This window comes from Halichoerus grypus, chromosome 2, assembly GCF_964656455.1.
Source record: "Halichoerus grypus chromosome 2, mHalGry1.hap1.1, whole genome shotgun sequence".
Classification (NCBI taxonomy): domain Eukaryota; kingdom Metazoa; phylum Chordata; class Mammalia; order Carnivora; family Phocidae; genus Halichoerus; species Halichoerus grypus.
Window position 1 is genome coordinate 47,481,839 of NC_135713.1, and position 26,391 is coordinate 47,508,229.

The 26,391-nt window shown below is 40.4% G+C and overlaps 1 protein-coding gene across 1 annotated transcript in view; it reads left to right on the forward strand.

Moving 5' to 3' along the window:
- Window positions 1–2,614: 2,614 nt before the first annotated feature.
- Window positions 2,615–26,391, forward strand: part of ITK (IL2 inducible T cell kinase) — a 63,032-nt gene continuing 39,255 nt past the window's right edge. Inside the window, exons 1-3 of the mRNA XM_036096226.2 lie at window positions 2,615–2,926; window positions 23,395–23,499; window positions 25,589–25,670. Coding sequence (XP_035952119.1) covers window positions 2,789–2,926; window positions 23,395–23,499; window positions 25,589–25,670 — 325 coding nt within the window. The 5' untranslated portion in view covers window positions 2,615–2,788. The remainder of the gene's footprint in view (window positions 2,927–23,394; window positions 23,500–25,588; window positions 25,671–26,391) is intronic.

A 26,391-nucleotide genomic window follows, 5' to 3' on the forward strand; every position in this document is an offset into this window, starting at 1 on the left:
CAACCTGAACCAAATAGGTATAAATCTACCCTTCTCAAAGGAGTTTACAGTCGATTTTGAAATATAGTACTACATTAGTTAACACTAGATTTGGTGTCAGTGACAGAACTTCAAAATAACAGAGGCTTAGAAAATGTAGTTTTATTTCTCTTTATGTTAAAAAAGAAAAAGTTGATTCCACGCTGGCATGGAGGATCCAAGGTCATTAGGAAATACAGCTCTTTCTACCTTACCCTCTGTTGTCCTCAACGTGCACTTTTCACCTCATGATATAAAATAGCTCCTCCAGCTCCAACCATCATATCCACATTCTAGTCAGTAGGAAGGAAGAAAAAGAGAAGGAAAAGAGTATGATGATGGCCGTTAAGGACATCCCTTGGAAGTTGCACTTATCACATCTGCTATGTTCTGTTGGCTAAAAAATAGTCTTGTGACTGAAAAATGTAGCTTTTATTCTGGAAGCCATATGCCCAGATAAGCTTTAGGAAGTCAGTTACTCAGAAGGAAGGGGCAGGGGGAGTAGCTGTTTAGAGAAAACAGCATTCCTTGCCTCAAGCCCATATTCAGAGAGGAAAAAAAATACTACATCTTTTAGCAGTGTATTTCCACACATGTCTTAAAACCTCAGAATGTGGGAGAGGGGATCATGTGAAGTATCCCCCTTCCCCACCCTCTTGAGTGTCTTGACTGTGCTGCAGCATCCGTTATATGAAACAAAATTAAGCTGTAGTCTGATAATTTACATTCAAAACAGAAAATTTCAGATGGCTGCTCTCCTATCCAGCAATAACAATTATTTTGTTTCATTATTTATCCCTGTCCAGTATACACTATCTCTGCTTCCACTGATATTTCTTGGTTATTTACTTCATGCCAGAAGTAAGGCTCACATATTATACTTCAACCATGTGCTATTTCTAAGGGCAAGATATGTGACTAGCACCCACCATTCAGAGTTTATGGGATTCAGTCCTCAAAAGGAGGCTACAAGAAGACTAAGGATCAGAGAGAGTAAGTAGCTTACTCAAGGAGAAGTAACTTAGTAAATAACAGAAATGGGATTCCAACACAAGTTTCTTTATCTCAAAGCCCAAACATGCTTTGTTTTTTTGTGCCATTCATACTTGTTTTCTGCTCTTCCACTAAGTTTTAGGATAGGAAAGTAATCATCTATTTGTAACTCCTATGGGCTTTCATTTAAACTTTAAAAAACAATAAACTTCAATATATTTCTCTTACGTGTTTTATGGTCATTGTCTCTTTTAACTGTCTAACCCAGTTTGATGATTATTCATTTGATGCATTTTTTTTAACAACCTTTATATGCACCAGGCATTGTGATTGTTGCTGAATATATAACAGTGAGCAAAACCACACATAGTCCTTACCATCATGGAGCTTCTAGAATAGTGGGGAAGAGAAACACTAATGCAAAAATCACCCTCCAGATGTACAATGACAACTGTCATAATGGGTATCAAGAGAAAGGTATAAGGGATCATCTGCATATAATTGGCAAATTTGACTTAGGAAAGCCTGGAAGGCTTCCTGAGGAAGTGACATGCAGGCTAAGACTTGCAGTATAATTTAGAGTTAAAACAGGCAAAGCAGGGGAGAGAAGCTGTTTTGAGGCAAAACAAGCAGATGTTCGAAGTGGTGTAAGGGGCATGCATGGGGGCTGGAGTGAGAATGGGTGAGCAAGCTGTGAAATGAGACTGGCAAGGAAACCAGAGAGCAACCCTGCAGGGCCTTGTATAGGGACACTGTCATCCCCTTTCACAGGTGAAAAACCTGAGGCTCAGAGCTCTTGAGTAATTTGCCTAGAGTCTCACAGCTAGTTAGGTGGTGGAGCCAGAATTCACACTGTGGTAGATAGAATAATGGATCCCCTAAAAATGTCGATGCCCAATCCCTGGAACCTGTGAATGTGTTAGGTTACATGGCAAAGGGGAATTAAGGTAGAAGATGGAATTAAGGTTGCAATAAACTGACCTTAATATAGGGTGATTATTTTAGATTATCTCGGCAGGCCCAGGGTAAGTAAGCTCAAGGGTCCTTAAATTTGGAAGAGGGAGACAGAAGAGCGTACGGTTGTATAAGGTGAGAGAACTTGACCAGCTGTTGTTGGCTTTGAAGATGGAAGAAGGAAATCAAGAGCCAAGGAATACAGGTGGTCCTAGAAGCTGAGAGGGCGAGGAAAGAGATTCTACCCTAGGGATCCTCCAGAAAAGATTGCAGCCCTGCTGAAACCTGAATGTTAGCCCAATGAGACCCATTTGGGACTTCTGAACTACAGAATTATAAGATAATAAACTGTGAGCCACTGAATTTATGATAATTTGTTACAGCAGCAAGAAGAAACTAACACACAAACTATACCCATTGGCTCCAGAGCCTGTGTCCCCCCACCCCCGTGTGCAACATGCCTTAACTGCCAGCCGGGCTAACCCAAGGACTGTAAAGATGAAACTCTAATGCTTCTTATCATTTTGAGTCTGTCTTCATATATCATTTCCAAACCATACGGCAAAGGGTATGTATAGATTTTACATACGTCTCTTAGTTTTGTGAATTTCGAAAGGATGTGGTTATAGCCTTTGACATCAGAGGAGAAGCTCCACATTGTTGACTGAACACTGATCGAAAGATAACGCTGGAGGCAAGAGGCCTTTTAACAGCTCTCTGAAAATCAACTGCCTCCCGAGTGTGTGCCTTGTGCCCGAAGCAGTTTCCACTGGCCGTACCACAGGGTGATGCCCAAGGTGCATCACTTCCCAAGAATTGGATCATGAACAACTTTATCCTCCTGGAGGAACAGCTCATCAAGAAATCGCAACAAAAAAGAAGAACTTCTCCCTCAAACTTCAAAGTCCGTTTCTTTGTTTTAACCAAAACCAGCCTGGCGTACTTTGAGAACCGTCATGGGGTATGTGAGCGCTTTGTCTTGTCTTTTTTTAAACAGTATTTTTTTTATTTAGAGTGGGCTGAATTATGAAGATATACGTGGAATAAAGTAAAGCCAAAGGAGGCAGAGACATGCTTGTTAAATACAATAAGAGTCATCAAAAGAGAATGTGGAAAAAAGTCCAGAGGTGGGCTGGTTGTATTAGGTGGTTTTAGTTCTAAAATCTGCAAAAGAATAAGTTTAATATTCATTAGTGGTTTTTTTTTCTGCAAGTTTAAGTTTAATTTTAAAATTGTAATATTTTATGTGGCAAATGTTATGATTGGATAGAATATGAACTTCATCTGAAATATACTAGATTTTATGGGACATAGATTAATAAAATATTAGCATTTAATGGGACCTAAGGGATGGATGATCTAGCCCAGTTTCCTTAATTTATAGTGGGGAAAACTGATACTTGGAATGGTTAAGTGATAAGTTCAGTGTCAGTGTTTTTATTAATTTAATTCTATTTGTCCCTAGTGGTCATTACTCACTTAATATCTTGGAATAATATTCCCCGGGCATTTAATTATCTAAAATTTGCAAGGTCCAATGGTAAACCTCTTTATCCCTTGGAAAACTTAGCAGGAGACAGGGGCTGTCACAGTGTTATACAGTATAGACCAGGGGTTCTTATCCAGAAGAGTACAGCTGTTTAGCTAGGTCAGTCTTTTTATATACCTAGAGATATTCTTATATCCCACAACATCAGTGATACTGTTACGATTGTTCCTGTTGCTCTTATTATCACTGATAATAATACTGTTATTAGACCAAACTCTACTCCTCTCTAGGTGACTGAGCCTGGGCAAATGTCTCTACCTTTTGCATCAGATTCTTTCTTTCCAACATGAAAGATCTGGAAATACTACCTACAACATTCCTTTCTTCTTTAAAAATTCCAGCACCTGTTGAGCCCTTCTCAGCAAATTTTCAAAGCATGTGTGTGATTTCTTACTATGTCATTGTATTATTTTTTTCCATCATTAGGGAGGGAAAGCAGGGGTTTTCACTGATATTTTACTGAAGGGGAAGTAACATTAGGTGCTTGGTGGTCACTTAGAGACAAAGGCATCCGCAGTCCTTGTTGGGATCTGACTTGGTAGGTCTCGGCATGAGTTTGGAATCTTTTGAGAGCAGGCTTTAAAGTGTTCAATGAAATAGAGCCCTGAAGGAGGCCAGGCTGGGTATGAAGTCTATGGATGTTGCAGGTGAAATCAGACTGCTTCTTCTTTAGAGGTTCAGACATGCTCATCTTCAGCAGACTCGTATTGAAAACAATCAGTAATCAATCTGAAGGCATATGGAATTATTTTTGGACAGGGCCCCTTTGCTAGATACTCAGTAAGTATTTGTTGACTAAGTTAACAGAGGGTTAGCAGTCAACTTGGAGGACTTATCATACACAGCTGATAAATCACATGGCATCAGTCAATTTTCTCTCTTCCTGTGATATTAGAACTTCTTGTTTCATATTGAAAGAGCAGCCATTTCTTTTAAATATTTTTTTCAAAGCCCATTTTACAGCTCTCTCCAATTCGTTTTCCTGACATTTGTTTTCCAGGTATCATCAGGTTTAGTTAGTACTGATTATTTTTAGCAGTGTTGCTGTTTGTGGGCTGTTTGGTTGTGAATTTAGTACAATATTATTTGCAAATAATCACCCAATCAAATGGTCTTGATTCCAAATTTTGTTGGTTATAATTTGCATATAGGCAATGTTGTAAAATCACTCCCTTATTCATTTATTTTTTTAAGATTTTATTTATTTATTTGAGAGAGAGAGGAAGAGAGAGAAAGCACAAGCAGGGGGAGGGGCAGAGGGAGAAGCAGGCTGTCTGCTGAGCAGGGAACCCCATGCAGGGCTCAATCCCAGGACCCTGGGATCACGACCTGAGCCGAAGGCAGACGCTTAACCAACTGAGCCATCCAGGTGCCCCTCACTTATTCATTTAAGTATTATAAAAAAAATTCCGGGGCACTTAATTCTGGGGAACCTTAAGCTGTAGTTCCTAACATTTCTATATGAGATATAGCAGATACATAGTGCACAAACATCAAATTTTTTGTGTTCTAATGCCTATGGTTTATATTCATATACAACATTGATAAAAGCATTTCTTCAAATATAAAAATCATTGGTTAGAAATTTATCCAAGGTCACTGAGAAAGTAAGGTATGTGAGCTCTTACTATTCATACCCTATGTATGTTCCATTGTTTAGAGCCATTGATTTGCACACAAGTGTGCACTGTATATCACCTATAGGTAACAACAGCAGAACGCTTATGGGAAGAAACGTTTTTAAAAAAAATTAAAGCCTTAGTCTTATCATCTGTGAAGTGGGTGTGATAATAGTACTCATTTCATGAGAATATGGTAAAGATTAACAGATAGAATGCATTTAGACTGAACTATTTGAAGTTACTACTCAGTAGATCAAAAAAGGCCAGATATTGGGGCACCTGGGTGGCTCAGTCGTTGAGCGTCTGCCTTCAGCTCAGGTCATGATCCCAGGGTCCTGGGATCGAGCCCCACATCGGGCTCCCTGCTCCGCAGGAAGCCTGCTTCTCCCTCTCCCACTCCCCCTGCTTGTGTTCCCTCTCTCACTGTGTCTCTCTCTGTCAAATAAATAAATCAAATCTTAAAAAAAAAAAAGGCCAGATATTAGCAATTTCATAGAGTTCAACTTAATTATGAAGTACTTAGCATAAGCCCTGCCACCTAGTAAGCACCTAGTAAGCACCTAGTAAAAAGTAGCCATTATTTGTATCATCATCATGTCTCCGAAGGAGCAAGCAGCGTGGCATAACATATTCATTTTCAAATGAAGGAAAACATTAAAGTATTCTTCAAAGTCAGGCTAACATCAGGGGCCTGGATTCTTTCTATTCAGTGACTAAATGCCAAGTCTGTGGAGAGAGACATGTATGCATGATGCAATGTGGGATGCTGAGCCAACCACGGTCCCTCTTGGGGTCACAGCTTCTTTTTCTCTTTTCTTACCTGTAAAATTATGTTCCTTGCAGTTTTAAAATTCTGTGGATTTATGACATCATATGAAAAATAATCCTACCTGCTCAGAAAAAAATCCTGTAATCCTGCAAATAAAGTATGTTTTTTCTAACTTTAAATATCCATATGTCTAAACGTCCATCCCGATGGAGCCTCTTATTTTAACACGGATTTGGTTCTGGTGTCTGGTAGTGCAATGTGCAAGCGTCTTCCGGGGAGCCAGGAAGCGCCCCCACCGTGCTGCAGTGGGCCAGGAAGAGGCCTGCAGCTGGCAGGTCCTGGCTCACTGGCGGGCGTACTTGCAGACCCCACCCTGTGCCTGCCAGTTTCTTTGCAAAGTGGTCTGTGATGCCTGGCATTCTTTAGCGGAGGACAATGAGATCAGGGCCCCATAGTGTGCTGGTAAAGGTTTAAAACTCTGTGCTGGTCGTGGCGGCGGAGAGTATCAGGGAGCCCCCATGCATAGTGTTTGCTGATTTCTCTGGTGTAAATACTCCCATCATGGCCCATTTCAAACTACCGTTGTGATATCTACTGGCTCCCAAAATTCCTCAAAATTCAACCATCAGCCCCCATGGGCCACAGCAAGCCAACTCCAACACACCACTGGGCAGCTTTATAAGCAAATGATGTCCAGAGAGGTGATTACCGGCTGGGCAACATGCCTCGTTGCTCATGAGTGAGACCAGATCCTTTCCAGGGGTCAAAGAGAAATGGAGGGCTTTGGGTCCTCCCAGTAAGCACGGGATGGAAGGGGCAGCATAGATGGGGACAAGCATCACTGACTGGTGAGGCCGGTATAGCCAGCTAGAGCTGGATTCAAATTCCGGCTCTATCACTTTCTGGATGTGGATCTCAAGCAAGGTATTTAACCTCTTTAAGCCTCTGTTTGCTATTTGTAAAGTGAGGACCCTGATCCTACCTCAGGCGATGTTGAGTATTTCATGAGAGAGGCATGTGAGAAGCTTGGCCGTACTGGTCGCACCTCAGTCTTCGGAAGGACCCTCAGGAGAACCGCAAAGCTTTCCCTGCTTTAATGTCTCTGCACCTTCGGGATCAAGCTTGTGCTGCTCACAAGCATGTGGGAGCCATTCCATGTGTGTGGGGCAGGATGAACCGTCAAGGCCACGTGCTAGTCAGTGTCTGGTCAAGGGTCTCCACTCCGCACGGGCTCTTCCTGTTAGCCTGCGGTCTGATCTAGCAGCAGAAACATCTCTTGGAATATGCATCCTTCTTAAATTAAAGATGGCAGATGGGGAGATGGTCCCCTTTCCTTGCTTTTTCTTCGCTTTTCCTTGCACGTCAGTGAAAGACATAGCTTCAGGTGTCAGGCACATCTGGGTCGAAGACCAGCTCCCCACTTATAAGCTGTGCAGCTTTGCGTAAGTTCCTTAAGGCTGTGTGACTCTATATAAAGCTATTTACATTTTTTGTAATGATTAAACATTCCGTCTTCATCTTGCTTCTTTTTAATGAGAAGGAGGTTACCATTATTCCAATAATAATAGTAACTAATATTTACTTAACACTTACTAGGTATCAGTCACTGTGCTAAATGTGGATTATTTCATCTAATCCTTACCACCACCCTATAAATTAGGAAGTACTATTACCCTAATTTACAGAGCAGGTAGCAGAGGCAAAGAAAATTTCAGTAACTTCTGTGTTGGAAGAATTTAAATAACTGCCATATATCTCTAAGGCCTACACCCCCCCCCCGATAAATGGTGCTTATTACCATTAGCAGTAGCGACCCATGACCCATGGGGAGTTGTGGCCTCCCCCAGGTTATTGCAGAGTGTGCAATGCCTTCTTGCTCTGAAGTCCTCAATGGAAAGGGCGGTCCTGAAAATCAGCAAGCCAGGGCATGGATCTTCTGCAGTGACACATGCCGTGAGCTCTATCATTTCCACACATAGTCCAGGACAAATCTTTGTCTTCATTGCTCAGGGAGCCCCACTATGTGCTCAAAAAGAAATGAGAGTTGTGGCAAGCTTTGTCTCCTAAAGTTCCTCTAGAATCTTCTCTCCATTTTCTATGGTCACCTTCCCCATAAAAGCTGCCAGCATCTCTCACCTGGGACTGCTACCACCTCCTAATGGTCTCCTGTACCCTCTCTGCCCCAGCCCCAGAATCTATCACAGGCCATCCTCCATATCAGCTCATGTCCCTTTTTCTCCCATCTCTCTGGGATTCAACTACATTAGATTTCCTTCAACTTTAAGGCCCCCATTTTGAATGTCACTTGCTTGGAAAGCCTTCCCTGATTTCTCTGGACTAGGTCATCTACTCCTGTTATCCTCTGCCTTAGCCATACCTACCCTCTCTTCAGAGCACATCCCAGAGTTGCAATTACCCATTTATTAAAGTGATTATTGTGCTAATGTCATTCCCCCACCCTCCTTTAGATTATAATAAGCATTATGAGGTCCAGCACCCAATTTGGTAAAGATGGCATCACCAGTGTCTGTAAGAGGCCTGTCAAATACTACTCACTCGTTCATTATTTGTGGAAGAAAAGGAGGGAAAGAGCAAGGACATGAGGGATAGATACCATTGGAGAGGTTAGAGTTACACAAATGAACCCCTAACAGAACAGGGCTCAATTCCAAAAGACTAGAGAACAAAGCAAGTTAAAAAGAACTTCAAAAAGAAGAGTCCTTGGTGTAGGAGTAAGTAAACAAGATTCCCTGGAGGTAGAAGTTCATGGCCCAGCCTTGAAAGAGGAAGAAGCTTCAGGAGGTTGGAATTTTAAGAGTTGGGTCAGAGAGGCACATGTAGGAACCAGCAGGTGGGCCAGCCCTCCACCCCCCAACACACACACACACTCTTTTTAGGAGAACAAAGCACTCTGGTCTCTTTTTTCTTCCTCACTGTCTTACCCTTCCTTCCCCTCTACAGCTAAACTCTTTGCCAATAATATTCTTAAAGCTACCTGAGCATTTTTGCTTGAGATTTTCATCAGTTATAGTCTCTCCATCTCATTCCTGCATGATTGAGTTGCCTTCTGGCTGGGCTTTTGCTGACACTTGAGGCTCCGTACAATTTATTATCCATCTAGAACATCTAGAATGATCTTTTAAAATGATAAATCTGGGCTTACTCCCGACTTTAAAGCCTTCCATGGCTGTTTTAGAGTATTTAACTAAATCCTCAGCTATAGCCTATAAGACTCTTCATCCAGGGGTCCCTACTTGCCTTTCCTATTTCATTTCACACCACAATCCCTTTATCCAGCAGGCTTCTACCACATCTGCCTTCTTTCTGAGCCTCGAACACTCCAAGCTCATGCTTCCTCTAGGGCCTTTGGACACAGCCAGAATTAGAGTAAGGCAAGTGAGGGGTACACTTCAGGGTGCTCACTCTCTGGGGCATGCAAGTGCATGGTCCTTGCATTTGTTATTCCTGTGGTCAGGAGCACCCCAGGCTTTTTGCAGGGCTGGTTCTTTATTGTTTCTGTCTGTTTAAATATTTTCTCGGGATCCTGTTTTGTTTTTTCTCTTTTCTAAGTACACAGATACGTCAATACATCAGCATCTGCACATATTTATTATTTATTGATGTGCTTCCCTGTTTATTTTCTCTCTGTGCATCCACTGGAGGACCTTGCTCATCACTGCATCACCAACAAACACCTAGAACAGTGCGGGGCACACAGTAAGTGGTCAGTAAATCCCCAGGGAACAAACAAAGGTCACAAAAGTCAAATTGAATTCAGAAGAGCATCGGGGAGCTAAAAAATGTGGGCCATATGTAGCGAGGCCAAGGGAAGTAAGGATCCAAAGCGAAGTACTTTGCAATTCAGGCCCCTCAAGGCCAAAAATGTGTGGTTTCAATGTCCACCTTAATGGATTTTCTTTGTGAATTGACTTTGCCTTTGTGATGTGATGTTGATGTTTTAAGGAGAAAGCCAGTGGATAGAGAGTTTTTGTTTTGGAGGCAAATACTCCCACATTAAAATTAAATTTGATTCCTACTATTCAGGGACTGGTGTATCTGTCAACCAGTCTTTGCAGTAAAAATAGGCCACAGAGCAATACTGTAAATGTCTGGAATGCCGGTCTGAAAGAAAGGTTTAACTGGAAAGCCCAAGAGCTCAGTGTCTTGAGGTATGAGGTCCACGTACAATAGGACATCTTCATTAAACTCAGAAATGGACCCCGCAGAAAACCATTTTAAAGCTCTTCTCAAGTTTTCATGCGCCAAAGAGTAAATCCTCATCTCTCCATTTTCTTAACCAACTAGTAATAAATTCTTCTACTTCATGAGGTATTAGGCTGACTGAAAAAGTAAATCTTCCAGGACCTAATTTTCATTCAGAGGTCAGTCTGGGTTTGACTTCATGACACTGTGGGTCTTCACCTAAAGTGATCCAGGGACAGAAATAGAAGCTCTGAAATGGTTTTCCATGGATATAAAATTCACTTTTTATTTTATTTTATTTTATTATGTTATGTTAATCACCATACATTACATCATTAGTTTTTGATGTAGTGTTCCATGATTCATTGTTTGTGTATAACACCCAGTGCTCCTTTCAATACATGCCCTCTTTAATACCCATCACCAGGCTAACCCATCCCCCCACCCCCTCCCCTCTAGAACCCTCAGTTTGTTTCTCAGAGTCCATAATCTCTCGTGGTTTGTCTCCCCCTTGGATTCTCCCCCTTCTAAAATTCCCTTTTTAGATCCAATGTCTGCTCAGGTCCTTGAAATTTCAGTAAATTTGTCAGTATTTTAATTAAATAAGAACCTGATCCAAAGTCTTATGTTGTCATATAATTCCCACTAACGTAAAGGTATTTATAAGCAAGCTTCTCATGATATTTTCCTTTTCTGATATTTAAAAAGTCACAGAAATTATACCTGCTTATTATAGAAAATTCAAATATAGGACTTTCCCCCCCAAACTATATCTATTTGTGCCAAAGTTATTATTATTATTATTATTATTATTTTAAACCTAACACTGTATCAAGGAAACATTTCTTTTTTGGTATATAAAGATTCATTCATTTGTTCAGCAAATGTTTCTTAGCATCTACTATGTGCCAGGCTCTGGGCTAGGTGCTAGGAGTACAGTGGTAAGTGACAGAGGAAAGGTGTCTGCCCTCCCCAGCTTACATGCTAGGGGAGAAGGCAGACAACAAGGAAGTATATAAATACATGGGGCAGATATAGATGGTGGTAGGTTCTATGGAAAGACTAAGCAGTAATTGGGGCTGAGTTGGGAAGAAAGGTGGCCAGAGAAGGAATTTATATCCAGGCTGGGGCCTGAAGGATGAGAAAGATCCAGTGATATGAAGAAATGGGGAAAAGCATTTCAGGCAGAGGATACTGACAGTGTAAAGAATCTGAGTTAGGAAAGAGCTTGGCCTATGTGAGGAATAGAGACTTGAACATACAGAGTTCAAGACATGGGTTCTTGTTGACATCTTATAGACAAGCATCCCTCTTCTGGGGATACTTTGTCTGGAATCATCCTACTCCGTGCTTTGGTGGAAAGGTGGTTGGTGTACCAACACTGAAGACCTCGGGTCCAGCACTGAGCTCAGGCAGCCATTAACAGCAAAGAATGAGGACAGATTAGAATCAGTTAAATCCACTTTGATTAATCACAAGAGACAGAGCAGCAAACATTCATATCCCCACACTATTTTTTAAAAATTAATAAAATAATTATATCCAAGAATTCTCTGTGACTCTTTTGTCTAAAGACATCAACTTACAATATCTGTGGGAATGACCTTTGCTCTTATGTAGACATAAATTTCATGTAATTATAATCATAATGCATGACAATTTTATATTCTACTTTCTTCATTTGTTCTTCTATAGATACATTTCTACATATCTATGTGGTCTCCAAAGTAATCATTTTCTCATGCATATGATTTTTGTCATGATCAAATTAGTTCACTTTGGAGATATACTTATCTATTCTATGTACCTGAATAAATTGATGAACTTATCCTCTATTCTTTGGCTTTCAGGTTGTTTCCAGGTAATGGTGAGAACACTGAAAAATAGTACTGTACCTAACATAAAACTGTCTCCTTTTTAAAATCAGCTCCTTATGATCTAGTACTGCATGTGGGATAACTGTGTCGTAGGATAAGATATTTTATGTCCTCTATCATTTGCTGCTATATCATCTTACAGAAATTAAAGCAATGCATGGGGCCACCACAAGTTACCAGAACACTTAGAGAAGACTATGCTTCTAAGAAGGAATCCATGAAAACGAAAGAATCCCATTGTTGTGGTGATTTTCAAGTGCACTATTTTTTAGGCTTTGAATGCGATGGTGAGAGAGAGGGAAGATACATATTTTATACGTGGATAAGATGATTTGATTTAAAGTCAGTCTTATATATATGTAGATGAACCTACCACCTATAAAGCAGGATTTAAGGAGTGCCAAAAAGCTTCCTCCTCTGCAAAAGATCCCCATTTTTGTTGATGAGAAAGGAGAGGCTTAGAGAAGCTAACTATGTTTTCCTAGGCCACACATCTGGGACAAATAATAAAAGTTGGATTAAATGTTCTTCAATGGGTATTTTCAAATCTAAACTTGTTTGTGTTTGAGAAGTCGTGTAATAGAAACCATGGTGGCTGAGAAGAGAGAGTTGGGGCAAAGATTTCATTGGTGAGTTTCCAACTCTGTGTAATGGAGGTCCTGAGTGGGGACCCCCAGGCTTACCTGAATGACAGCACAACACTATCACCAACGACATAACCAGCATCACCGCAAGGAGAGGACTGAACACATTCCTACAACTGTCCTCATGTAATCTTCACAGTTCCCTGAAGAAGATAAAAGTAATATTCTGTCTTAGAGAGGGAGCACTGAGACATGGAGAAGTTAAGAAATTCACGCAAGGTCACAGTAGTGGTAATAAGTGTAAAAGCAGCATCTCACCTTGGGCTACAATAATTCCCTATACTTTGATCCCACTAACATGTGTTTTTCTGATATGACTTTGGTTGCCCAAGTAGAATCTCCTTCCGTGAGAATTCTCTGCAGACCGACACAAGACTCTTGGCCATTCTGTTTCTCGCTGCGACTTTGTGAATTCGCCAGTCTCCTGTGACTTTGCAGAGAGTGCTTCTGTCGACCTGGCCTCTATGGGCTGACCAAAATGCGCTCATGAACTTGTAAACCTGAGGCTCTGCTCCTGGGGTGACCTCTGCCAAGGAAAGACACTGTATAAGCCTCAACACTGTTTAGTTTACCAGACTAGATAATCATAATAACGGCTACCCCTCATTGAGCACTTTCTTAGAATAACATTCTGGGAATGCATACCCAGAGGGGTATACAGGAAAGACCACCAAATAGGGGTACAAGCCAGGACCCGGGGCCCAGAAAGTGAGACTGAAGGCTCTAACACCAAATGCATCCCCTCTTCACAGTCCGGGCTATGGCCAATTTCAGGTACAGCGATCCACAAGGTGCACACTAGATGGTACATGGACAAATCTGGTTTTGATGTAGTTTTAATTTAATAGTTATATGTTTATTACAATTCACTTTAGGAAAGAGTATTTTTAAATGTATGGTGGTGCTTTAAAACTTTCTTTTAGAATAAATTTATAAAATTTTCTTTTAGAATAAATTAGAATAAATTTGTTGAAGTGAAAAATCAATCCATTTAAATAATAGCATTAAGTATATGGTACCAGTTGGTGGAACCACATAACGGTGGAAAATTTGTGGGTGGGTTGCAAACTGAAGGCTGGAAACACTGAATCCATGGAATAAAAACATGAATCACCTTTCATGATTCTTTCCTTTTAAATAACAGACACTTAGTCTGCTCAGAGAGTGAAGTGTAATAATCCCACTGGACATTTAGAGACACAGAGGTGCATCCATAGAGACCAAGGCACTTGGAAAGGTGAGCATGGAAGAGACAGGCAAAAGAGATCTTCTCGGCCCCCCTGCTCTCCCTAGAAAGCTGTGACTCAGGGGCAAGGGAGCCTCCTGCCCCAAATGTCTGACCCCCAAATTTCTCTGAATTCAAGAGAAAGCTGGTATAATTTTTGAAAAGTCCATTATAAATCTCAATGACATTAGGTTACTGCTGTCCACATTGCTTTCTTCTGTGTTGTAAATTGATACTAGTTCACAAAACAGAACTGTCAGTGGAATGAACTCTTGCCCCCCTTGCCTCTATGCCCATTGGATCTCAGGTCTCTGTATGAATAGCCACTTTTATTAGGCCATCTTCTGCAAAATACAGACTAATTCTTTAAAAAATTCTTGAATAGATAATACATTCACATAAATGTTTTAAACACAGTCACAGAATGTTAGTCAAGGGCCGACTCCCACCCTTGTCCTAAGCTACAGCGCTTCATGGCCTGAAAGCAATCAGTATAATCAATTTCTTATCAGTTCTCCCAATGATACTTTATGCACATATATGTAAATACAGATAAATGTTCTTCTTTTCCTCCTTTTTATACAATGATGGCATACTCTACACATACTTCTTAGCCTTTCTTTTGGTTTGTTAGCAATCTTCTTAAAGATCAAACCATACCTATATACAAAGAGCTTCTTCATTCTTTTTTGTGGTGGCATAATATTTCATTGAATGGATAAAAAGTTATCTTAATGTTGGACATGTAGTCTGTTTTCCAATTTGTTTTCATTACAAATGATGAGGAATGAATAACCTCATCTGTATGTTACTTTCTATATCAATATGTCCATAATGGGTGATTTTGCCCATCATTGGCAATGTCTGGAAAAATTTTTAGTTGTCATAATTGGGGAGGGGAGTGCTGACATTTTTGGGCAGATCCCAGGGTGCTGCTAAGCATCCTGCAAGGCACAGGACAAACTCACAACAAAGAATTATCCAGCCTAAAATGTTAATAGTGCCACGGTTGAGAAGACTTGGTCTATAGAAGACCTTTCTAAAAGTGGAATTGCTGTGTCAAAGGATATTTGCATCTGTTATTTTATTGAACATGACCAAATTATTCTCCAAGAAGTTGTGCCAGTGAACATTCCCCAGGGCCACATGTGAGAGGCTTGCTTTGTCAAAACCTTACCAACACCATTACCATATGTTTTGATCTTTGCAAGTCTGACAGGTTTAAAAAATGGTATCTCAGTATAACTTATTTGCATTTCTGTTTTTGTAGTAAGTTTGAGCATTTTTTCATATATTTAAGAACACTTTCTATTCCTTTTGCCTGTTTTTCTATAATCTTGTTAGCATTTTCCTTAGTAATTTGTAGGAGCTCTTTATTAGTTCAATCCTTTGTGCAGACTAGTTTTGACCTACGTTTTCATTGTTGAGAGATTTGTATCCACCTGCTAATCATTCTGGAAATCTTATTCAAACCATTTCTATTAAAAGTTTTGTCATAGGGTTCATACTCATCACTTTCTGCTGCACACTTAGCCTTACCTGCTGTTCCTTCAATCAACCAATTAACAAATATTGATTGAGCATCTCCTTTGTGCTAGGGTTATTTTCTGAAACACAGTGAAGTTATTAATTTATATGCTTTGGCTACTGACTCTTCAGTGTTTGAAAGGTATGTGGAAAAACATACTCTTTCAAACTCATTAAAAATCCACAGGGCCTATTCTGGAAAGAAGGGAGGTTTTGAAAGAGCATTCACAGAGCAGAGACAAAATGTGCAGGGCACCTGGAGGATCTACTTCACCCTGGCATATAGCACTCGCTTCTTGCTCTTAGTTTCTACATAACTCCTTTTCTCTCTGCTTCCTTTGGAAAGCAAATCTAAACAAACATGCTTTTTTAAGGCTAGGATCACTAATATCTTTAACTAACATGAACGAGGCCTGGAAATTATTCTTGAATTATTGCTTCACTTCTAAGATAAATATACCCACATAAAAGTACAGAGTTGCCTTTTTAGAATCTACGGAGAAAATGGCTATCACTCAAGAAGAAGATGAGAGGACCTGTCATGAACTTGAACTGCCATGGATATAGAAAAGCAGGTGACAGGTGCTGCCTAGCTGCCACTTACTGTTAATGGGGTCGGGAGGTCACAAGGGCAAAAAGCTACATTTTGCACAGCCAGCATTCGACGTGTACCCCTCAGCCCTCTCCCATAGTCATCTGCCAAGGTTATTGTACAGTGTTTTGTTTTTAAATTTATAATTGCCTTAAAATATTATTTTCATTTTTCTGTTTAGTAAATTTACATGCTCACTGCAAAAGCTTCAAATATTACAGAAATATATAACTTACATGCAAAAGTCTGCCATAGTGCCACCCACAAGAGAGAGCTGGTATTAGCAGTGTTCCTTTTGTATTATTTCTTTGAGTTTTGCATATACTGTTATATGTTTTATTATTTCTTTCCCCAAAAGTGAGATGATGCTCCATCTATGGCTCTAAACCTGCTTTTTTCAGTTAATGTATATATTTTTGTTCCTCTGGATAAATTGCTTTCTCTTTGTTAATGGCTACAGAGTAGTCACAGGATAGATGAACCATAAGTAATTTAACCATTTGTCTATTGGTGAATATTTAAGTTTCTCTAGGTTTTTAGTGAAATAAATAATGCTGTTGTGAAATCCTTTTCCCTACATCTTTATGTATTTTGAACAAATGTTTCTATAGGATAAATCCTATAAGGGAAATTTTTCTTTCTTTCTCTCTCTCTTTCTTTCTTTCTCTCTTTCTCTCTTTCTTACTATTAAGAGCATTACTGTTTTTAAATACAATAAAAATATATATTCATGGTAAAATAGTGAAACAGTATAGAAGGATATGAGGTTAAAAGCAAAGCTCTCTTTCTACTTCCTACTCCCAAACACCAGAACCATTGCTACAAGAGTCTGCTCTTAATAGCGTCTTGTGAGAAATACATTCATAATTTTAAGAAAGGATCCCAAATTTCCCACTGGAAACTATACGAGAATATAGTCCATTATCTTTTTTTCCTTTTCTTGCTTTTTCTTCTTTTTTTGAGTAAAATTCTCACTTTTTCCTCTTGGGTAGTCAGGGTGCTACTACTGACAAGATGGCAGACTTTAAGGGAAGCTAGAGTATTTTCCCCACAGCACAACTAGCCTCATCAAAAACCACATTGTGAAAAGCTGAGGTGAGGAAAGCCATTTGACTCTGGTTTAGCTATGACTAAAAGGGCTTGTAGAAAAGAAGAAAGAAAAGAAGGCAGGTGCGGGATGGATCATAGTTCCCTGACTTTAAGTCAGCCCAGGAGCCTCAAAATCTGCCCCCTTAGCTCCAGATTCTCCCAGAACTGCAAAGTTTCGTGGATATGGGTTAGGGGAAGAGAGGAGCCAGCAACAGCTAATCCCAAATTGCCCTGGTGTTTTAGAAAATGCTACTTTTTCCATTGAGACAGTAATGATCACATCTTTATTGGGTATCAGGCAATGTGCTGGGTGCCTTTCCGTAGCTCAGGTCACAGTGACCCTGCACGGTGGCTGTCAGCAAGCCCATGACTCCTCAAGAACTAAAAGAATGAAGAAGAACGAAGAGAACTAAGCCCAAAGAACTGAGACGACTTGCCCTGTGCTACTTGTCACCCCAGAGACTCAAACCATGATTTTTTCAAGTCCTGAATCTCTGCTTTTCTCACCTGCAGCATGAGGTCCCCTTTGGCATCAAAGACTTCTGTTGAGTTGGGAGACTGGGAGTGAATTCATGGGCTACCTTGAGCATGTTTTGCAGAGAAGATGCAACTAGAATCCAGGAAGACCCCTAAAACCCATTTTAGAACTGGCTTTCTGCTGTGTGTGTTGGAAAGGGGACAACCCCCCAAATCAGTCACTTAAGTTTCATTTCACAGGACATCAGTTTTAATTTCAATTGTGTCATTGTGTGATTTCAGATTTGTACAATGTACTACAAGCCAGAAAAGGCATTGAGCAAAATATTTGAAATGCCTTGGTTAGAATCATCACCAGAAAGATTTTCTAATCATAAAGAAACTCTGATAAAGGCAGTGTGATCTGGAAGAGTCTAAAATGCATCACTCCCTTTTGAAAAATACACTCACAGCTAATGCCTGAAATTCCATTATTGAAGCTCTTTCTTGGCTTCAGTCTCTAATATCTGTCCTAATCCAAACTCCTCTGAAGCAAGCCAAGCTTTACTCTTTCAGTAAGTTAAACCCTTGGTGAATGAGTATTTGGGGAAGGTTTTGACAGGCGAGTGGGAGGAAAAGCAGAAAGCAAAAGCCCTCTGAGAGCAAATGTAACACAGTCGGGAAGACCAGGAAATAGGCCCCTTTCGTGGTTTTGGCTTGATTTTACAAATAATTACAAATTAAACAAATGACTCCGGAATGTCAAAATCACCAGTATTGCCAGTTAAAAATTAACATTGCCCCTCCCAAATGGTGGTTCCTGGTTACATATTTGCCCAAAAGAAAATCACCCCCCAAAATGTGGACACATAAAGACAAGTGAACAAGGTCTTATTTTATGTACAGTATTTGGAGAAGGAAAGGAAGTAACACTTGAGTGATTGGTTTAGCATTTGAATGAGTTTGTGAGTAGGTTTATGTGGTTTTTTTTAAAGTCCTCTAAATTAGCCCAATGATTCAGGGACTATGATCATTCTCACTTAAAAAAAACAAGGCAACTGAGAAGTTGAGACACTTGCCTCAGGTTGCACAGCTGGTCAGGCGGATGTAGGTCTACCGGACCTGAAAGTTCCAATCCTCTCCCACTCTGCCTCTCCAAAGCTAAAAGGTGAAATTCGGCTGTTTTTCAGGAGGGTGGAGATATCTTCTTTCTTAGGTATCAAATACCTAGCTTCTCAATGATACATCTGTTGGACTAGCCAAGCAGCAAAAGAGCCAATGTTAATAGGAGTGAAGTGGACTTATCATTCTGAGGAAGCAGAGAATGTGCTCCCCCTTTCAAATTCAGCATAAGCATTGCACGACCAAAGAGGGCACAGACAAATGCCTGCCAGACCACAGCTCAGAGTATAGAGCATGCAATTGATTGTTCAGCTGGAGTCTGGGGAATGAAAATCTCCTGTGGAAAGTCGGGGCAAGTGCAAGAGCCATGAAACATAGTTGTTAAGCGCTCAGGCTCTGGAGTCATAGACTTGAGCTTGTAGCCTTCCAGTCCACTTATTAAGAGACTTGGCCTTTCTGAATGTCAAGGTCCTTACTTGCAATATGGGGCAATGATACTTTGCAAGATCGTAGGTCAAATGGGTGCTGGCCTGTTGAGTGCCTGAAGTATAAGATGTGCTCAAAAATGTGAATCGTCCTTTATTTTGGTTTTGTTCCCTGCCTCTCTCTTTGAAACTCACAGTCCAAAATTCTATTTTGTATAATATATTAACATAAAAAGAAAGGGGATATAAAAGCTGCGTGCACAAGCTTGCCTTTATGCAAATATGTAGACACTAGCATCTTGTTGGGTTGTGTTTGACACATATCAGGTGTCCAGGTGGAAGCTTTGGAATATGAAGACAGTGTAGCTTTGAACATGGCCAAGAAAAGAGACAAAGGCCAAGTGAGGTCTTGTGACTTTCACCCCGAGTGATGCAGATGGAATGAGAAGTAAGAATGAGAGCAGGTTTTACTTGGTGTCTCTTTTCCTGATGGCTCTTGTGTGGTTTCCTTGGAAAGTTTACCCTGGCATTTTTCAGAAATAGCACAGTTGTTTGGGATGATTACAGGCAATCACCGTTTCTCAGAGATGGAACTGTGTTTAGCTCACTGACAGGCTACTCCCCAGTCCCCAGCTGGGGGGATGCACAGCTGGACTCTTGTTTACCACATATCAGATCTTGTGAACTTTGAAGACAACCCACCTCAGGGAACTCATTTAGGAAAAAGAGTGTGTTTTGATGGTGGAACATGAAATCCCTTCCAACAGAAGAACAAACCCAATAGCCAGCTCACCTGACAGGCTGTTAACACAGTGTCTCTTAAAATCCATGTTTGAAGTCAATGAATATTAAGAGATTAAGAGAGATAATCTGAGGTTACAGGAGAAGCCCTCCTTGGATATCTTGAAGCCACACCGTCCAATAATGGAGCCATAGCGATGTGTGGCTGCTGAGCACTTGAAATGTGGTGGGTCCAAACTGAGATATCTTCTACAATACACGATTTCAAGGACTTAGTACAAAAAATAATGTATCTCATTAATTTTTTATGTTGATTACATGTTGAAATAATACTTCAGATATAATAGGGTAAACAAATATAGTCTTAAAATTAATTTTATTGTTTCTTTTTCATTCCTTGTAGTGTGACTACTAGAAATCTTTAAGTTACATATATGGTTCCCATTCTGCTATTCTTGGACAGCATGGCTTTAAAACATCACACAGAATCTTTATCCCTACTCAAACTCTCGTTAATACTTACCTCCATTTTGTACCCTGATTATGATGATCCTAGGCTATTAACAACAAATGCATATCCAGAACTTTGCTACCTTAGGGCTTTGCTCTTGCTGTGAACTCAGTGTAGGGTGCTTACCCACCCCCACACCCCCAGACATCATCTCTGGTGCCTTTTTCAACTCCCTGATCTTTTCTCATAGGCCCTCTCCCCAGACAGGCCTGCCCTATCCACAAGCTGGTCACATCAACCTGCTCTATTCTCTTTATGGCACTTGTTTATATTGTCTGCCCTCTCAACAAGACTGTGAACTCCATGAGAAGATCTACCATGTTCATCTCTCTATTTCTTGCTCTCAGAACAGCACTTAGCTTATAGCTGGTCCCCAGTAAATAGTTCCTGAAGAATTAAATGCATTAGCCTTAAATCTGACTGAGATTGTTTAAACTGTGTTTCAGTGTGGTGCCCTTCATTCATATCATTCTGACTGAGCACCTGTTGTAAGCCTGTCACTATGCCTTAGGAATATGGTGATAGATGTCCTGGCCTCACTCTCAGGGAGAACAGGACTTAGTGGCTTCCAAGGATAAACATGTCTTGCAAACAGAGTTGTCCTATTACTGCCATGAGCCTTTTGTTGCATTTTACTATGTGTACTACTAAGGAAATAATGCAACGGAGGTAAAAAAACAAGATAACCTCAAAGCTCAGACTCCCTGTTTACCCACAGTGGCAGAAGGTTGCTGAAAAGGCAGCTCCCTTGTGCTCTTCTGTTTTTAAAAAACAGATTAACCATCCTAAAGAACTATGATTATGGGCAGAACCAAGCCATGTATTTCTAGCTGTGGAAGACTCTAAATGAGAAGATATTTTGAGCTCAAAGGATACATGTTTTCAGAGGTTTTTAAGGGAAAACTGACCTTTTAATACATCCTTAGATTACAAAAGCAAGCTGTAGACCACTGTGTGGAGCAGATGATTGTTTTTGTTTGTATATATCCTATAAGTGTGTGTGGGAAGGACAAATGCATTCCAAATGGTTAACCTTGGCTATCTCAAGGTTGTGGAGAAGGGTGGAATGAATGATATGACACTATAAATGTTTTCTTAACATACTTCCATATTATTTTATTTGTTACAATGAACATGGATAATTTCTGTACTTTCAAAAATGAATAAAGTAGTTTTTAGAAAGAAAATTTAAAAAGAAACACCACAAGGCATCCCTGTATTTGATAGGGATACTTTTCACATCTTGACTTTTTTCATCTCAGTTCTGGCCCAAGCAAAGGCCAGCAACTAGGCTGGGTTTCAAAAAGATAGGAAGTACAAACTGAGCTCACTTCTGGAGAATTTTATCATATCATGGCTCTCTTACCATAGTTAGGACTTCATTCACCTCTTTAACTGGGAGAGTACTCTTTATTGAGAGCACCTGTTATAAGCCAAGTAATTTGTTTACATATGCCCATTTTATTCTCTAAATAATCTTTCAAAGGTAGGCATTAAATATATCCTCACTTAGTGGATATAAAAATTAAAGTTCAGGGAGATGAGATGAGTTGCCCAAGGTCACAGAGCTAGTTAGAGGTTGAGCCAACTTTGCAGAGAAGAACTACAAAAACAACTAGAAAACAAGTAATAAGATGGCAATAAGTACACATCTATCAGTAATTACTTAAATGTAAATGGTCTAAATGTGCCAATCAAAAGACATAGGGGGACAAAATGGATAAAAAAAAAAAAAAAGCAAGACTCATCTATATGCTGCCTGCAAGAGACTCACTGCAGACCCAAAGATGTATACAGACTGAAAGTGAAGGGAGGAGAAAAGGTATTCTATGCAAATGGACACACACACACACACACACACACACACACATACACACACCTAAATCCAAGCAATACTTGTATCAGTCAAAATGAGACTTTAAAACAAAAATGGTAACAAAAGACAAAGAAGGACACTACATAATGATAAAGGGACCAATACAATGAGAGGATATAACAATTGTAAATATCTATGCAACCAACATTGGAGCACCTAAATACATAAAGCAGATAGTAACAGACATAAAGGGAGAGATTGATAGTAATACAATAATAGTAGGTGACTTGAATACCCCACTTGTATCAGTGGATAGATCATCCAGACAGAAAATCAATAAGGAAACAGAACCCAACTTTGAACCTAGTCCTTTTCAACCTTTTGTCCAATTCACCACCATTTGCTACCTCTTTCTAAAAGATAAGGTATAATGCAGTATTTTGCAGCTGGTTCCATAGCTGAATTAAACTCTGTTCTCAATGGAAGCCTAATTGTAGGCACTTGTGAAAGGCTTCTGCTCCACAAAAGCTTTCCCCTAACTAGCTCTGGAGCCTGATAGTTAACAGTAGAATCTATCCCATTGGGTGACATCCCCTGGGATCCATTCTCGAAGTACAAGGACCCTTAGAATTGAGTAACATGTAACATCATTATAAATCATAACCATCATGTGACCATAATATAAATTAATTACCAAGGAAATAAACTTAGCAAATGTCCAAGGAAATGAGACATGAAGCCAGTAAGATGATGGGGTTGTAAAGAAGAGATAGTTATAGAGCAGAGTCAGGAATGTCCTACAGGGGTGTCACTGTGGGACTGTTGATAAATATAAGGGACCTAGAGGAACCAGATGTAGGAAAGAAAGGTGCCACTAAAGGTATATATCACCATCCAGGCCAGGCAATGGATTGGCACAAAACAGAGAGAACGGGCGCATGTAGTCGGTTTCCATACTGCATTCCCCACCCCAGCTACAAGGCTGCTGTTTGTCAAAAGGTCACTGAGATATAAGACACCAAGGCTCAATGAGTAAAAATCAGTGACCCCATCAAGAGACAATTCACAGGGCATGTTCTCCCAGGAATCTGCTCCGAATGTCTCTCTGAGGCCCAGAGGGCCAAGAAATAGCTTCTGGATATACAGGGGGTTAGTTTACAAAGCTAATGGATCTTATCTAGTAGTGGATTTCCATAAGCAACCTGGACAAAAATACTGTCTGCTCTCTTCTTTAAATAGAATATGCTTTTTTTCCCCACAGAAAAAGCGCACATTGAAGGGCTCCATTGAACTCTCCCGAATCAAATGTGTCGAGATTGTGAAAAGTGACATTAGTATCCCATGCCACTATAAATATCCATTTCAGGTAAGTCCACTACACCTGAGGGAACTAGTTGCCCATTCCTGGGACAATGGTTGAAATCCTCAGTCATTGTATCAGAAGGTGGGACAGGGACGACTCTGATCTATAGTTAGATAGCAACAAAGCCCACAACAAAGCTGCTGTGTTCTTTCATTCATTCATTCATTCATTCATTCATTCATTCTATTCAACAAAGCATAAAATCTTGAAAAAGTTTTCATTCCTCATTTCCCTTACTCTCATGTCTTCCCTACCTCAACAAAAATCCCAATTCTCTGCTCCTAGAGGAAGGAAAAAAAACCTATCAATGGCCCCAAACCTAATATTCTTTAAGTACAATTTACTCATGTTTTGAGGCAACAGATTGTAGTACTTGATTACAAATTGTTTGGAAGTTTTGGGACAAAAAGACTCAAATTTTATAATCTCAGAACTAGCTAGAGTTGTGTTATCCAATACAGTAGCCACTAGCCACATGTGGATGTTTAATGTTTAAACTAAACAATATTAAAAATTTCTGAGTCACACTAAGCCACACTGAATGAATGAACATTTCACATGTTCAATAGCTGTGTGTTGGACAGAACAGATAATAAAACATTTCCACCATTGCAGAAAGTCCTACTGGACAGAGCTGGTGGAGGTTATCATTTGTCTTTAGGTCATGACATTGTCCAAATCTTGTCCTCACTCTTGGCATCTATGACTCTGAAGCAGTGGATATCTTCTTGTACCTTCTAGGGTACTGTTCCTCTTCGCCAATTTGAGAGGTAAATATTCCATTTTTAATGTGACACAGAAAAGGACTCTTTTCTTACTAGAAAGTTGACCTCCATGAGTTGAAACTTTTAGTAATGAAAGTAAAATGAATAATATGTATTTTCCTGTCATTAAAATTCCAATTAGGGGCGCCTGAGTGGCTCATTCGGTTAAGCGTCTGCATTCGGCTCAGGTCATGATCCCAGGGCCCTGGGATCGAGCCCCGCATCAGGCTCACTGCTCAGCGGAGAGCCTGCTTCTCCCTCTCCCTCTGCCTGCCACTCTGACTATCTGTGCTCTCTCTCTATCTCTCTGTCAAATAAATAAATAAAATCTTTAAAAAAAAAAATTCCAATTAAAAATGAGTACATTAGGGGACGCTGGGTGGCTCAGTTGGTTAAATGTCTGCCTTTGGCTCAGGTCATGATCTCGGGGTCCTAGGGTAGAGCCCCACATTGGGCTCCCTGCTCAGTGGGGAGTCTGCTTGTCCCTCTCCCTCTGCCCACCCCCGCCCCCGCTCATGCTCACTCTCTTGCGTGCTCTCTCTCTCTCAAATAAATAAATAAAATCTTAAAAAAAAAAATGAGTACATTAAAAGGGAACCTGGGTGGCTCAGTTGGTTAAGCATTCGACTCTTGATCTCAGCTCAGGTCTCGATCTCAGGGTTGTAAGTTCAAGCCCTGCACTGGGCTCCACACTGGGCATGGAGCCTACTTAAAAACAAACAAAAAAAACAAACAAAAAAACAGAGTACATGAAAAAAACTGGTAAAATTCAAAGAAGATCTGTACTTTAGTTAGTAGTGTTGGACCAATGCCAATTTCCTGGTTTTGAAACGGTACTATGGTTATGTAATAAGATGTTATCATTAAGGAGAGGTGGGTGAAAAGAACACAGGAACTCTGTTATGGAACCACTGGGGTGTCTTATATTATTTCAAAATAAGTTTTTAAAATCTCAATTACACATTTTTCATCTAATTTTTTACTCTTTCATATGCCAGAAAGATTTTTTTAATCACTTAAAAGTTAATATGAGAAATAAATATGCTGTCACATGGAGAGGTTTTTGTCCCGTTGTTTTAATTTAACAATGGCTTACTAATAACATGGAATCTCAGACAAATAGTCTGAGCTGTGGAAATACACCCTGTGTCTGCAGAGCATTCAGATATCTGGATAAAAAGGACACTGATCTCCTAATCACCCAGATGTTTGCCTTTAAGTAATAAACACCTGAGGCCCCACTCTCGGCTCCCTACGCTAGATGGGCCTGCTCTCAGTCATCCACCTCTGGGCACATGGCTCACCTTGGACTCTGTGTGTATCTCCAGGTTGTGCATGACAACTACCTCCTGTATGTGTTTGCTCCAGACCGTGAGAGCCGGCAGCGCTGGGTTCTGGCCCTTAAAGAAGGTAATGACTCTCCTTGCCAATGGCTCCCTGAGATCCCTTGATCCTCTAGTGGGCTTGGGGTTCACAGTAAGATAAAGGGCAGCAGGTGGTCAAATACTTCTTGCTTTTGGTGGTCGTGTTGGATTCCAGCTTTTCACGCTGGGCCCAAGGGGCAACAATCAGTACAGTGTAAGGTCAGCCAAATCCAGCCTACCACCTGTTCTCATAAGGCTCTGAGCTAAGGATTGTCTTTGTATTTTTAAATGGTCCCATTTTAAAGGATTAGAGAAGTACCTCCATAACATATCGATTTTGCCTGCTGGTGAGCAAAACCTAAAATATTTACTATCTGGCCCTTTCAGAAAAAGTTTGCCCACTCCTGGTCTAGTGTGAAGAATAAGAGGATGGGCCCTCGAGTTAGATGACCTGAGTTTGAATCTTGACTCTGCTACTGACTAGCCGTGTGTGCGAGGGCAACGTCCTCAGCTGCTCTGTGCTTCAGTTTCCCCATCTATAAAAAAGGAAAGAAGGAGGGAACGATAATAATAGTACCTGCCTCCAGGACTGCTGCGAGGAAAGCCCTTAGAACTAGCCTGGCCCAGAGTCGGCACCCGATAAATGTTAGCTAGCTTTAAAGGTTTTCAGATCAGCAGGAAGGGTATTTCTTAGGCTTGCCTCCCTGACAGCATCATTAGAAGCAGCACAGTGTTTGGGTATACGTGAGAGGTGCAGCCAGGCTGCT